The sequence below is a fragment of the Corylus avellana genome, chromosome 3 (genome assembly GCF_965113065.1).
Source record: "Corylus avellana chromosome 3, dhCorAvel1.hap1.2, whole genome shotgun sequence".
In the NCBI taxonomy this organism is placed as follows: Eukaryota; Viridiplantae; Streptophyta; class Magnoliopsida; order Fagales; family Betulaceae; genus Corylus; species Corylus avellana.
In genome coordinates, this window is record NC_142492.1 from 23125299 (window position 1) to 23136492 (window position 11194).

Below are 11194 nucleotides of genomic sequence, written 5' to 3' on the forward strand. Positions count from 1 at the left end.
GCTTTAGTCTTGTTTAAGCTTCATCAGTTCATCTGACCTAATTACAATAACAAAACAAAAATGGCGCGAGTTGTAAATGCTAAATGCCGTTCTTCTTAGAAAAGATTTTCCCGTTGATGAAATGCAGAGTGTGGAAAACTAGGACATCCATAGAAATTCTACCAAGGGTGTAAGGAGAATTTTTGGAAGATGAGTGAGCACATTTTACCTCCCTTCCCTGACTCTTCTCCCCTTTTCTTTTTGCTTATTTTTCTTTTGTTACAGGCTCAAGCCCCACAGCGCTAAGTGTGCCGTCCACCATTTCTGCCTTGTCTTTTTCTGAGGTTGATAGGGTTCTTGGATCGGACTGTTCAAAGCTCGATCTATATCCCTCCGTCAGACCCACCTCGACACGCGCCACTTCACCACGCGCATCGGCCCTGTCCACTTCCAACGGCACATGTCACTTCTGATTTCAGCAACCCCACGACGGATTGTGACTCGCACACGCTTGCGCGTAGTTTTTTTTGCTTTCTGGCTAGACTCATCCGGCAGCCTTCCTCCAGTGGTGTTTTGTGGGCTTTTGTTGTTTTTATTTTTCCCTGTTTTTCCATTTTCCCTGTATTTTGTGGTTCTTGCCTATTGGGTTGAGGATGTAAATAATTTCCTGACTTGCAAGTCGAGGATGATGAGTTTCGGCAGGAGGATGTTGCTACCTATGTATCGGATTGAGTCTATTTGGAACAGACCTGTTGTTACAACTGAAGGTTAGTCATGGGTTAGTAGATTTTAATGTCATACATAGGTCTTAAATGTCAGATTGTTATGTTTGTATCTATGACTTGTAACCTTGTAGCTTCGGCTATGATTTTCTCAAAGCTTTATGCTCGTGATCTTTTATCAATTAATGAGACTAGAATGATTTTCCCTTCATATATATATATATATATATATATATATATATATATATATGAACAAGAAACATTATTTTAAACAATATATGCCCCACAAAAAAATCAAAACAAAGTTTTTTTGTCTTCCTCAAGCAACACACAATGAAGGATGATCTTTCACATGGGAGTTTATCTGCTCCACATCCTTTTCAACTTCTCCTAGCTCCTTCTTAATCGCCTCCAACTAAGTCCTATGATATTCTCAATTATCTCCCTTATCTCTGCCTAAGATTCTCCATAGAAATCTACCTTTAAAGCTCTGAGCCATAGCAGTGAGTTGCATGCTTTATGGCTGCAGCTAAAGAGATAGATGATTATTTGTCTAAAAGTAGGTTCAAGTCTCCAAGGAGCGTGTGCACCATTTTCACCTTCTGTTTCCTTGGCTTGTTATATACCATATGAAATAGAAAGCATTTTCATTTAGATCATTAATTCAAGATGGAGGGTGATATAAATAGAAGTTGTAGTGCTTGAGATATTTAATTCAAAATAGAGGGTGATATAAATAGAAGTTGTAGTGCTCGAGATATTTGTGACACCTTTTAAAAAACTATCCAAAAAGCTGGGGGCATGTAGCTTGATGATGGAAGTATGTAGCTTTTGCCTTTTGGTATGGATATATATCTTTATGCAAGACTAAATTTTAAACTTGCAAGTTTGTGCTATTTACCTGTTCCAAAAATGTCATCCTCTTCCATTGGTCATGGAAAGAATACATGTTTGTAATATTAATTAGGTGAAAAAAAAGGGTATACTGTATTTAGTATACATATTTTTATTAATAAAATAATTTAATGTCATTTTAAGAGTGAATGGTGTTATAGAGAATAACTTCAATGTGGTCAGTGCACAAAACTCCTGCTTTGTTTAGGGTTTTGTGCACACCATTCAGTGGTTGGCACATCAGCTGGAACGCTTTAAAAAAAAATAAACACCCACACCTAATTATATCAAATTTTATTAATTTTTTTATTTTAAAAATAAATGTAGAGGGTGCCAGAGGGTGGTGGGGGCGGTTCACCGCCACCCCCATTGGCCGGGTGTGGCGGTGAACCACCCCAATGGCCTGGGGGGTGGCCGCGAGCCACCCCTAGTGGCCTGGATCTCTCCCTCTCGGCCGGATCTCCCTCCCTCTCTTTTTCTGTCCGCTAAAACTCTCTCCCTCTCTCTCTCTCTCTCCGCCGAGGGTGGCTTGCACGGCCACCCTCTTGGGCAGGGGTGGCCGCGCGCCATCCTTAGATTTGACTGGGGGTGGCCCACGAGCCACCCCGACCACTTATTGGGTGGCGTGTGGCCACCCCATGGTCTAGGGGTGGCTCGCTGGCCGCCCCTAGCCACCCCTAGGGTGGTTGGCGACCATCCCATGGGCCGGGGGTGACCCGCGCCACCCCCACGTGGCCAGCGGAGAGAGAGATGGAGGTGGTGTGAGGTGGCGGCAAGTGGATGCGAGTGGTGGTTCAAATGGATGTGAGAGAAATAATCCAATGTTTTGCTCACATATATTTTTCTTCAATGATGATGTGTCAAACTCTGAGTGGATTGCACAAAACCCTTGTTTTGTACAACGACCACACAAAAGATGCATTCTATCACAAAACATAAGTGCTTGACATTGCAATTTAAAAATCACTTAATTTAAAATAGAAAAAAAAATCTCCAATTTCTATAACCAAGCTAGATGTACTTGTTTGAAAAAAAACACGAATTTAGACTAAAATTATGATTTCGAATAACAAATATTGATAAAAAAAATATTTTTTAACTTGTTTTACTAAACACCTTTGCAATTTTAAAAAGTAGCGATTTAAAAAAATAATTGCAATTCCAAACGAACCCTTATAATTAGGCGGTGTCTATTTGGTCAAGCGATTTCAAATCGTGTTGTTTGAATAATATCAATTTTAAAACAAGGAATTTAATTATAAAATGAAGTTTAAAATTATCATTACTCCTTTTCGATTTTTCTAACAAAAAAAAAAAAAAAAAAAAAATTCTATATCAAACAATTCTTAGAACTTCTTTGTGCACGTGCGTAGCTGGTGAAAAATCAGCAACATTCACCGAACCACCAGAGGCACAGACTACACTTGTCCCCGCCTAGTCAGCATTTGTCTTCTTCTTCTTCCTCCACCAGCGCTTGATAGTTTACACAAATAAAAACCAGAGGCTGAAACTACAATCCTCCTCCTCCTCCATTCAAACCCCCTAGTAACACAGAGATCTCACCATGCGAACTCCCTCACCTTTCCTCCTCCTCCTTACAACACTCAGTACGCAAATGCCCAGCTTTAATCTTTTTTATTGTTGGGTTTCTCCTTTATTCTTTTTTATTTTTTTTATTTTAATTTTCAGGTTTGCTCAAAGTTGCTGTGAGTGAAGAAGGTTTTTGCTCTACGCCTTATTCTGTTATTAACTCGGATTCAGACTCGAAGCCTCTGTACTGGAAGGTCACCAATCCTACACTTTCTCCTGCTTATCTTCAGGGTCAGTGATTAGAATTTTGTGTGTGTGTTTTATCATATAGAACTTGATGTGGGTAAACGTGTAAAAGTGATTTGTATTGGTCTGTGGAGTAATCAGAAACATGAATGTGGATTGGTTTAAATATTCTTACTGTGTTTGGTTGCTGAGGAATTAAAGCAAGAAAGCAAAAAGGAAAAAGAGGGTCCAATATTATTGAAGAGGAAAAAGTTGAAGATGATGCAAAAATATGCTTATCAGGGTGCTTTTCAAATCAAAAGCATGTTCTTTTTTCCTTTTCTCAAGAAGAATTAAAATGTTCAATACTTGCTTTCTATGCTTCCAAAAATGTAGACCTTTTGACAGCAGAAATTGAAAACGATAGTTTATCAAATACTTTCACTCTTTTCATTCTTAAGAAAAAAAACGAATGCTATTCTCTAAACTACGTAGGCCTTAAATTTTGAATTGTGTGCTTTTAGTGTTGTGGCATTGATACAACTCAACCATGCAGTGGTATCAGTTTCGTTGAGTGTAGATTTTTGTTTAATGAGTAATGAGTAATACAGGTTTATGAACCATGACTTCGCAGGCAGTATGTTTAGTCATTAATAATATTCTTATTTTCTTTATCACTTTTAGGGAAAATATAAATTCATGAGACAACATGTTGATTAGTCGAAACTTAGGAGGGCTTTTGCAAAAATGATGGAAAATGGTGGAAAGGTGAAAAATGAAAGGACTTTTTGGCAAGTGAAAACAGAAAACTTATCTAATTTCTGACTGAAGCTCTAAGAAAGTTTTTCTCTTTATGCACGCGTAGCCTATTTCGAGGATAATGTTGTGGAATAAATGATGTGATCATGGATTACCGAGAGACTTTAGTTGTTGATTTTTTTTAAAGTTACAATGAGAAATTGCCAAACTTTAATTTTGACTTTTTCCCTCTATTCCTTGTATTAATAACGAATCTAAAAATTTGCTTGCAAGATATTACACTCACCTTTTTTATTTTTGGGTTCTTATTGCCAGATTTGCCAGGTTTCACACGCAGTGTCTATAAAGCTGATCATGCTTTAATAGCACCTGAAAGTCATGTATTCAGTCCTTTACTTGAGTGGTACTTTTAAAACCTTTACTATTAAAATAATTTTGTCTTATCTGCTGGTGTAGTAATTTGGTTTTCTTTGACAGGATTAATACATTGGGGGCGTACTTAATTACACCAGCTATGGGCTCAAACTTTGTAATGTACCTAGCAAAAATGCAAGGTTCAGTTGCAGAATTGTATATAATTTGCAAGTATTTTATTTGATTTAGAGTTTTGGTATTCATGGGTCTTCAGCTTGAGCAATAAAGTTACAGGATTCAACATATGTTGATTGTTCATGCTTCAATGTTGTTGGACGAATTGGAACTCATCAGTCATCATGCACAATTTGGACAACTGCATGTCTGCATGTTTTGTAAAATATTTGAATATTTTTGGAATATCTGTATGTTGAACAATTCATGACCAACATAGGATTGGTGGCTAGACTTGCAGTTGTTACACCATTATTGAGAGAATTTGCAATTGAAGAAAAAAGTGTATAGGTTTTTTGAGATACATCTTGATTTCTGAGAGATAATTGATTCGTAGTAACTTATTAACTCTAGAAAACAAATTATGTAGAACTTCTGAAACATGTTTATCTTGATAGAAAAATTATACAGCTCATGATTTCTACTGATATTATAGAGATTTTTCTATGCTTCATCAAATATTAAAAGGCAATTAATTGTCGTGTTATGTTTTAATCTAGTTAAATTCTTACTCATTTCAGATAGAAAAGGTTGAGTATTTGGCACCTTTCCATATAAACATACATCACTTGTTATCCTACGACCCAAAGGAAGCTTTAACCACATCTACGTTATTCTCCAAAAAGACTAGTCAATATTACAGTTGGAGTTTTCTAGAAGCATTTATAAAGTTTAGTCTCACTTAGGAAAGAACCAATGTGAAACTTGACACTCATATAAGACCTTCACAATCCTCTCATCCAATGTGAGACTTAATGTTGGGGTGTCCCAATATTCTCCAATGAAATCACTGACATCCTCATCAAACCCACATCATGCTGCAGTGTTTCAGTTGGTTGGTTTGATTCCATTTGTCACGATCTAGTTATACCCTAAAAGGACTAGTCAATGTTACAATTACAGTCCCAAGAGTCATTTATAAAACATAGTCTCAATGTGGGACTAAGTACTCATGCAACACCTCACAATCCACCCACTCAATGTGAGACTTAACTTTTTGGGTTGTAACGTGTTATGCTTCAACTTCCTAGATTCTTGTTATTCTTTGTCTATGTTTCTTTGTTCCTTCATTTTTTGTTTTATGAATTTACTACCAATGCACAGGCAAGGAAAGCATGACCTGAAAATTTTAGAAGTCAATACTTGATATACATGATTTGGCACATTGAGATTCTCTCTCTCTCTCTCTCTCTCTCTTTCCCCAAATGAATTAACTTGTGGTTTTTGATAAGAGTGATGTACCCTACAAGGTCTTTTAATGTAGTTTTGTGTAATACATGTGATAATTAGGCTGAAAAATGACTCAAAATCATGTGATGACTTAACTAGGTAGTTGGGATCCGCTATGTGAATTCTGCTATGCTGCTCTGCTCTAATAGGTATTTTCAGTTATAGTCATGGGTTTCTTTATTATAACCTCAACTCATGTTTGCTAGTCTACTTGTCTTTACCTGATAATAGGACATGTTAAAATTAAAAATAAATGCCTTGTAGTGATCAAAGTGCAGCACTCACATGCATGATGTCTAGGACAAGCTTAGGGTTGTTCTCTAGCCACACCCACCTTTCTTGCATGGCATGGTGCCTTCCAGTAGCTTCTTGGTTTGCTTTCTTTGTTATGTGTTTGACATTGATTCTTCTTATGGTTTTTTCTTAGGCCCTACAGTCAGAAATATCCTCTTTAGTACATCTATTAATGATTACGTGTCGGTTAAAATTTGTTGTTTCACTTCAGTGGTTGCTTGTTACAGAAATACAAGTGGGGAACGCTTATATGTGTCTTTTAGTCAGTCAATATGTTGAAATTAAATTGTGTGATGGCGTTTTTCCTTGGATTCAATTAGATTTATCTTGTCTATCATGTTTGTCATCCATTGTTTATGATGCACATGCAAAGATGTGCAATTGGAATTTATTTTCTCCTTGTTGATTATTTTTTAGGTTACTGATATTTGCTATATACTGTGCAGAGAATTCAAGATCAGGACTCCCCCCAGTTGATGTAGAGAGGTATGCATATTTACTCCCACACCACCCCCCCCCCCCCCCCCCCCCCCCCCCCCAAAAAAAAAGAAAAAAAGAAAAAAAGAAAGGCATATGGCTCATTATACATACAGGTTATAATTATGCATTTGATTTGCTTTGTGACATGTATTATGTATTTATCCCACTAGGTTCATATTTGTGGTTCAGGGTGCTGTGACTTTCATTGATACTTCTGGTGTTAGCCACGAATTGATAGTAAGAAAACTTGATTGGTATTTAATTTTGAATACATTTTTCAGCATGTAATTGCAAGTTTTGATTGCTTATCAATGTTACATTACTTATTATGACATATATCAGAACATTTTGCAAGTATTCCTCTTTTGATAATTTTTTTTGACTTACCTATTATTCAACTCGTCACTATATCTTATTCATCACCATCTAATTGTTCTACTAGTGTGGCAATTAATTTTCTTGTCTTCGTGGCAAATATCTACCATGTTTTGCTTCACTTGTCACTTATGTTCACGAACATCTGCAACTAAACTTTTTATTTAAATTTGTCATCCAAAAAATTGGGTGGATGTATTGGTCTCCAATGTAGCTGATGTGCCATGGGTTTAGAAGACGCTTTATGTTAGCTTATCTTTGTGATCAATCCTACTTATCAAAAACAAATCTTTGTGATCAATCCTTCTTTTATGTTTCCAAGTATCCAAGTGTTAGAAGGTTCACACACACACACACGCATTAATTTGGGGCTCTTTGGCTTTTCTGTATAGTAGCTGCAAATGCTTTATGTGATTATTCAGGATCATTGATAAAGGCTGGAAGAAAATCTAATGTCATTTCTCTTTGAAATGCAGATGGATTCGTATGCTTATCTACCTCCTAGTTTTCAACATTCACTGAAGTGTGATGCATCTGCCACTCTTGTGGTGTTTGAGCGAAGGTTTGTTCCCCTACGTGTATAATTGACTGGATAGTTTGCCATCTTGTTCAGATGTTTCATCTTCATAGCATGCTCAGCATGAGAATTCACTCTAAGTACCCTTACATGGCATTGATGCTATTGAAGAACTTGTTTTATCAGTTAAAGTTACTTTGGTATTGAAACATCATTAACAACCAACAGTGTTTAAGTCATTGGATGATTCATAATGCTTTTAACTGTCAAATATCTTGTTTACTGCTAGGTATTCCTCTCTGGATAATTGTGTCACTGAGCAAATCATCAGTTCAACAGAAAAGCAGCCACTCCTTGAAACTCCAGGCGAAGTAAGTTGTGGATTGTTTGTTATTATATGCTTAATATTGCAGAAAGATTGGAAGTCCCTGTCTTTCTGTATACCAGTAATTTCCCTTTCAAACCCTCCCTCCCCTCCCCCAGGGCAAAAAAAAAAAAAAAACCAGCATACTTATTTTCAGTCCTCTCTTGGGTGTGTAGGAGCCATTCCTTGATACGTATTGACTAAGTCTCATATAAGTCTTCTAATCTTTTCTTGCTCTTGGCATTTATATGTTACAATACTCAATTGTACATATCCAATATTTTATGATGATTTCTGGAAACAGTTTTAAGGCTTTTATTTTCTTTAGATTTGTATTTAAGATAGTTATTATAGTTATTATTAAGTTTGTGTGTATAACTTTTTCCTTACCTGATATCAGATATTTGAACTTAGGAAGCTTCTACCCACATCTTTGCCATATGACTTCAATATCCATGTAAGCTGTAATCTACTTTGTGATGCAAATCCTGGTTTCCTTGGTCATGGCATTCTTTTCAGTAACTCAGCATTTATATACGTGTCTGCAGATCATGGATTTTCAGCCTGGAGAATTTCTTAATGTCAAGGTATTCTTCTTTTTCTTAGTTGTTGAGCCCCTTTTATCTTGAGTTTCTATATATTGCTCCTCCATCTTGTTCTGGATTTTTGTAACATGCAAATCGTAATACCACTCAAAGTAAGTTTTCTCTAACTTAACATTTGAGCTAAATTTTGGTTATGCTGTAAAAGAAATTAATTTAATGAAGCTTTAGAGACAAGAATAATTCACATTCTGATACCAATCCTTTTTCTTCTTAAAAACGTTTAGGGATTTTTTCCAGAATAGGTTTTTTTAAATAATTTTAAAGTCATAGTTTTGATAGTTATTTTTGTGCCCAGCTTCTTTAGGATGCTTTCTTGTTAAAGTTATGAGGGTTCAGAAAATTATGTACTTTGGCCTTTTGCTTTCACAGGAGTTTCATTACAATCAGCATGGTTTGCTGCTTTTAGAGGGACAGGGCATTTATCGGTTGGGTGATAGCTGGTAAGAGTTCTTCAAGAAGCTGATATTGTGTTAGGATGTCTATATAATTCCTGCTGATATCATATTTAACTTTCTGAGGCCAATAACAATTATTTGTATTGTACATCGAATATGAAAAATACTAATAGGACTTGCACTGTATCTAGGATTACCTGACTTTTCTTGTACTTCTTAACATACTAAGGCTTTGGGATTCAGTTAGATGCCTCCCTCAGCTTACACGTTTTCTTCGACTACCATTTGGTAACAATTTTGCTTTCTTTAAACTGGTTTGGTCTGCGCATGTAAGGAGTATCACGCTCACTGGCTTAATTTTAACTTGCCTTAGTTTCAGCAGGTTCGAACATGTTTGATGTGTCCTTTCTGAAGAATTTTGTCCTTAGAGTGAGCTATGGTAGTTATAGTGGTAATTGTCTTACAAATGGGATAATATTGATAGGGGAGACTTTATTTGGTTGTTGCTTGTACAATTGATCCATTAGAATATGACTAGTGGAACCACTTGCCCATGATTGATATCATATATTACTATCTTCTTTGCCTGAATGGGGTTTTGGATCTCTAAGGATTATGCCAAAGAGGGACAGATAGGTTTTAGTTGGCTTTGTTTTTCCTTGAAACTCATGTTTTCATGTTTTTACCTGCTTACTATATTGCCAAACATACACTTTGTGTTTATTACAATTATTATTCTTAATTGGTGTGGTAAGTGTTTGAACTGTCAAGCCGAATGAACACCTTCTGGCATTCTTCAAATTCATGCCTCTTTTCTTTCTAAGAGATCACTATATTAGTACACTATTCTATTTCTTTATCCACAATAACTAGCCATATGACTAGCAACACAAACAGTCAACCTCTCTTTGTACATGAAATCAATGATAGAGCTTAAAATTCAAGTTCCTAAATTTCTAAGGAATGTTGTCTGGCTTTGTCTCGATGAGATCGAGCTCATGAATTTGCTTATTGCAATATTGTTATGACCCTTTTTTCTTTTTTTCTTTTTTTTTTACCAGTTCTATGATCTACTGTCACTTGTTAAATATTTTTAATCGTAGTTTCTGTCAATCTTTTTATAAATAGGTATCCAGTTCAAGCAGGTGATGTTATTTGGATGGCACCATTTGTGCCTCAATGGTAAGTGAGAAATACAATACATTTTTTCTGGATGGGGAAATAGGAATATTATATAGAAGTCTCTTGCATCTTCCTCCAATATGGTTTAAATCAAATAGACAATGATATGTTCTGCAACCTTTCAGGTATGCTGCACTTGGTAAAACTCGGTCGAGGTATCTTCTGTACAAAGATGTGAATAGGAATCCTCTGTAATCATATTTCACCAGAAGTATGCTCATGGGTGCAATTGCATGATTCTGACAACTGATTTAACCATGATAATAATGTATGAACTACAGCTACCAAATGCTATGTGCATTACATTATTTTTCTCAATGTGGTGTATGCTTGAATTTAACAGATAGCCTAGTACTATGTGGGACCAATTTGTTAAAGGAATGCTATTTTCTATGGTTTCCTAGTTCACCAGGAAAAAGAAGAAGTTGGAAAACATGTGGGGAATATAATAAAAAAAAATGTACATGATTCTATATTGATATGTGGGTTTCTCTGGTTCAAGTTCATGCTCAACTCAATTATGAAGGCCTAAATGCTTCTTAAACCAGTTGGTGGGTCTATCAAACTGTCTCGCACTTGATCCTGCGGGTTCCTGCAATAAAATTATAAGTTAATTTCACTTGAAATAGAGAAGACCGAGATTGACATGTAATGTGTCTTTTCGAGTATCGTGCCGGTGAAACTGAACTAGTAGTAGACTCATACAAGAGCCATCTTGGTTCAACATTTTGAGTGTCTCAGTCAGTGTAGCATTGGAAACTAATATCAGGATTTAGAATGTCATAAAGGTTACTAAATATTCAACTTATATTCCATCTCACATGCTCAAAGGGTCAAGAACTGATGAAGTCAATGAAAGAGTCAAAGCAAAATAAATATGAAAAAGAAAATCATAAAGTCTAATTGGGAATAAGTTTGAACATACTTTCTTTTTGGTGAAAATCTAAAACAGTTGGGATTTGAAAATAAGTGGTCCAACTGTTGACACTAGTTGTCACCAACTACAAATATGAAGATTGATTCAGTGAATTTATCCTGTAGAAGCATTCATTTTA

The 11194-nt window shown here is 35.9% G+C and overlaps 1 protein-coding gene across 1 annotated transcript; it reads left to right on the top strand.

The window, feature by feature from the left end:
• Positions 1–3042: 3042 nt before the first annotated feature.
• UGLYAH (ureidoglycine aminohydrolase) lies at positions 3043–10640 on the top strand. The gene is made up of 13 exons (XM_059588732.2): positions 3043–3202; positions 3285–3416; positions 4425–4512; positions 4587–4663; positions 6668–6707; positions 6872–6938; positions 7553–7638; positions 7883–7964; positions 8358–8414; positions 8506–8544; positions 8932–9002; positions 10086–10139; positions 10265–10640. Exons 1-13 carry the CDS (start codon positions 3160–3162, stop codon positions 10332–10334), a joined length of 906 nt encoding a protein of 301 aa, XP_059444715.2. The 5' UTR covers positions 3043–3159; the 3' UTR covers positions 10335–10640.
• Positions 10641–11194: the final 554 nt, after the last annotated feature.

Coding starts and splice junctions, on each gene's coding strand:
- UGLYAH (XM_059588732.2), top strand. CDS start 3,160: ATGCGAACTCCCTCACCTTTCCTCCTCCTCCTTACAACACTCA. Junction 6,708..6,871: donor CCCCCAGTTGATGTAGAGAG/GTATGCATATTT, acceptor TTATCCCACTAG/GTTCATATTTGTGGTTCAGG. Junction 10,140..10,264: donor GCACCATTTGTGCCTCAATG/GTAAGTGAGAAA, acceptor GCAACCTTTCAG/GTATGCTGCACTTGGTAAAA.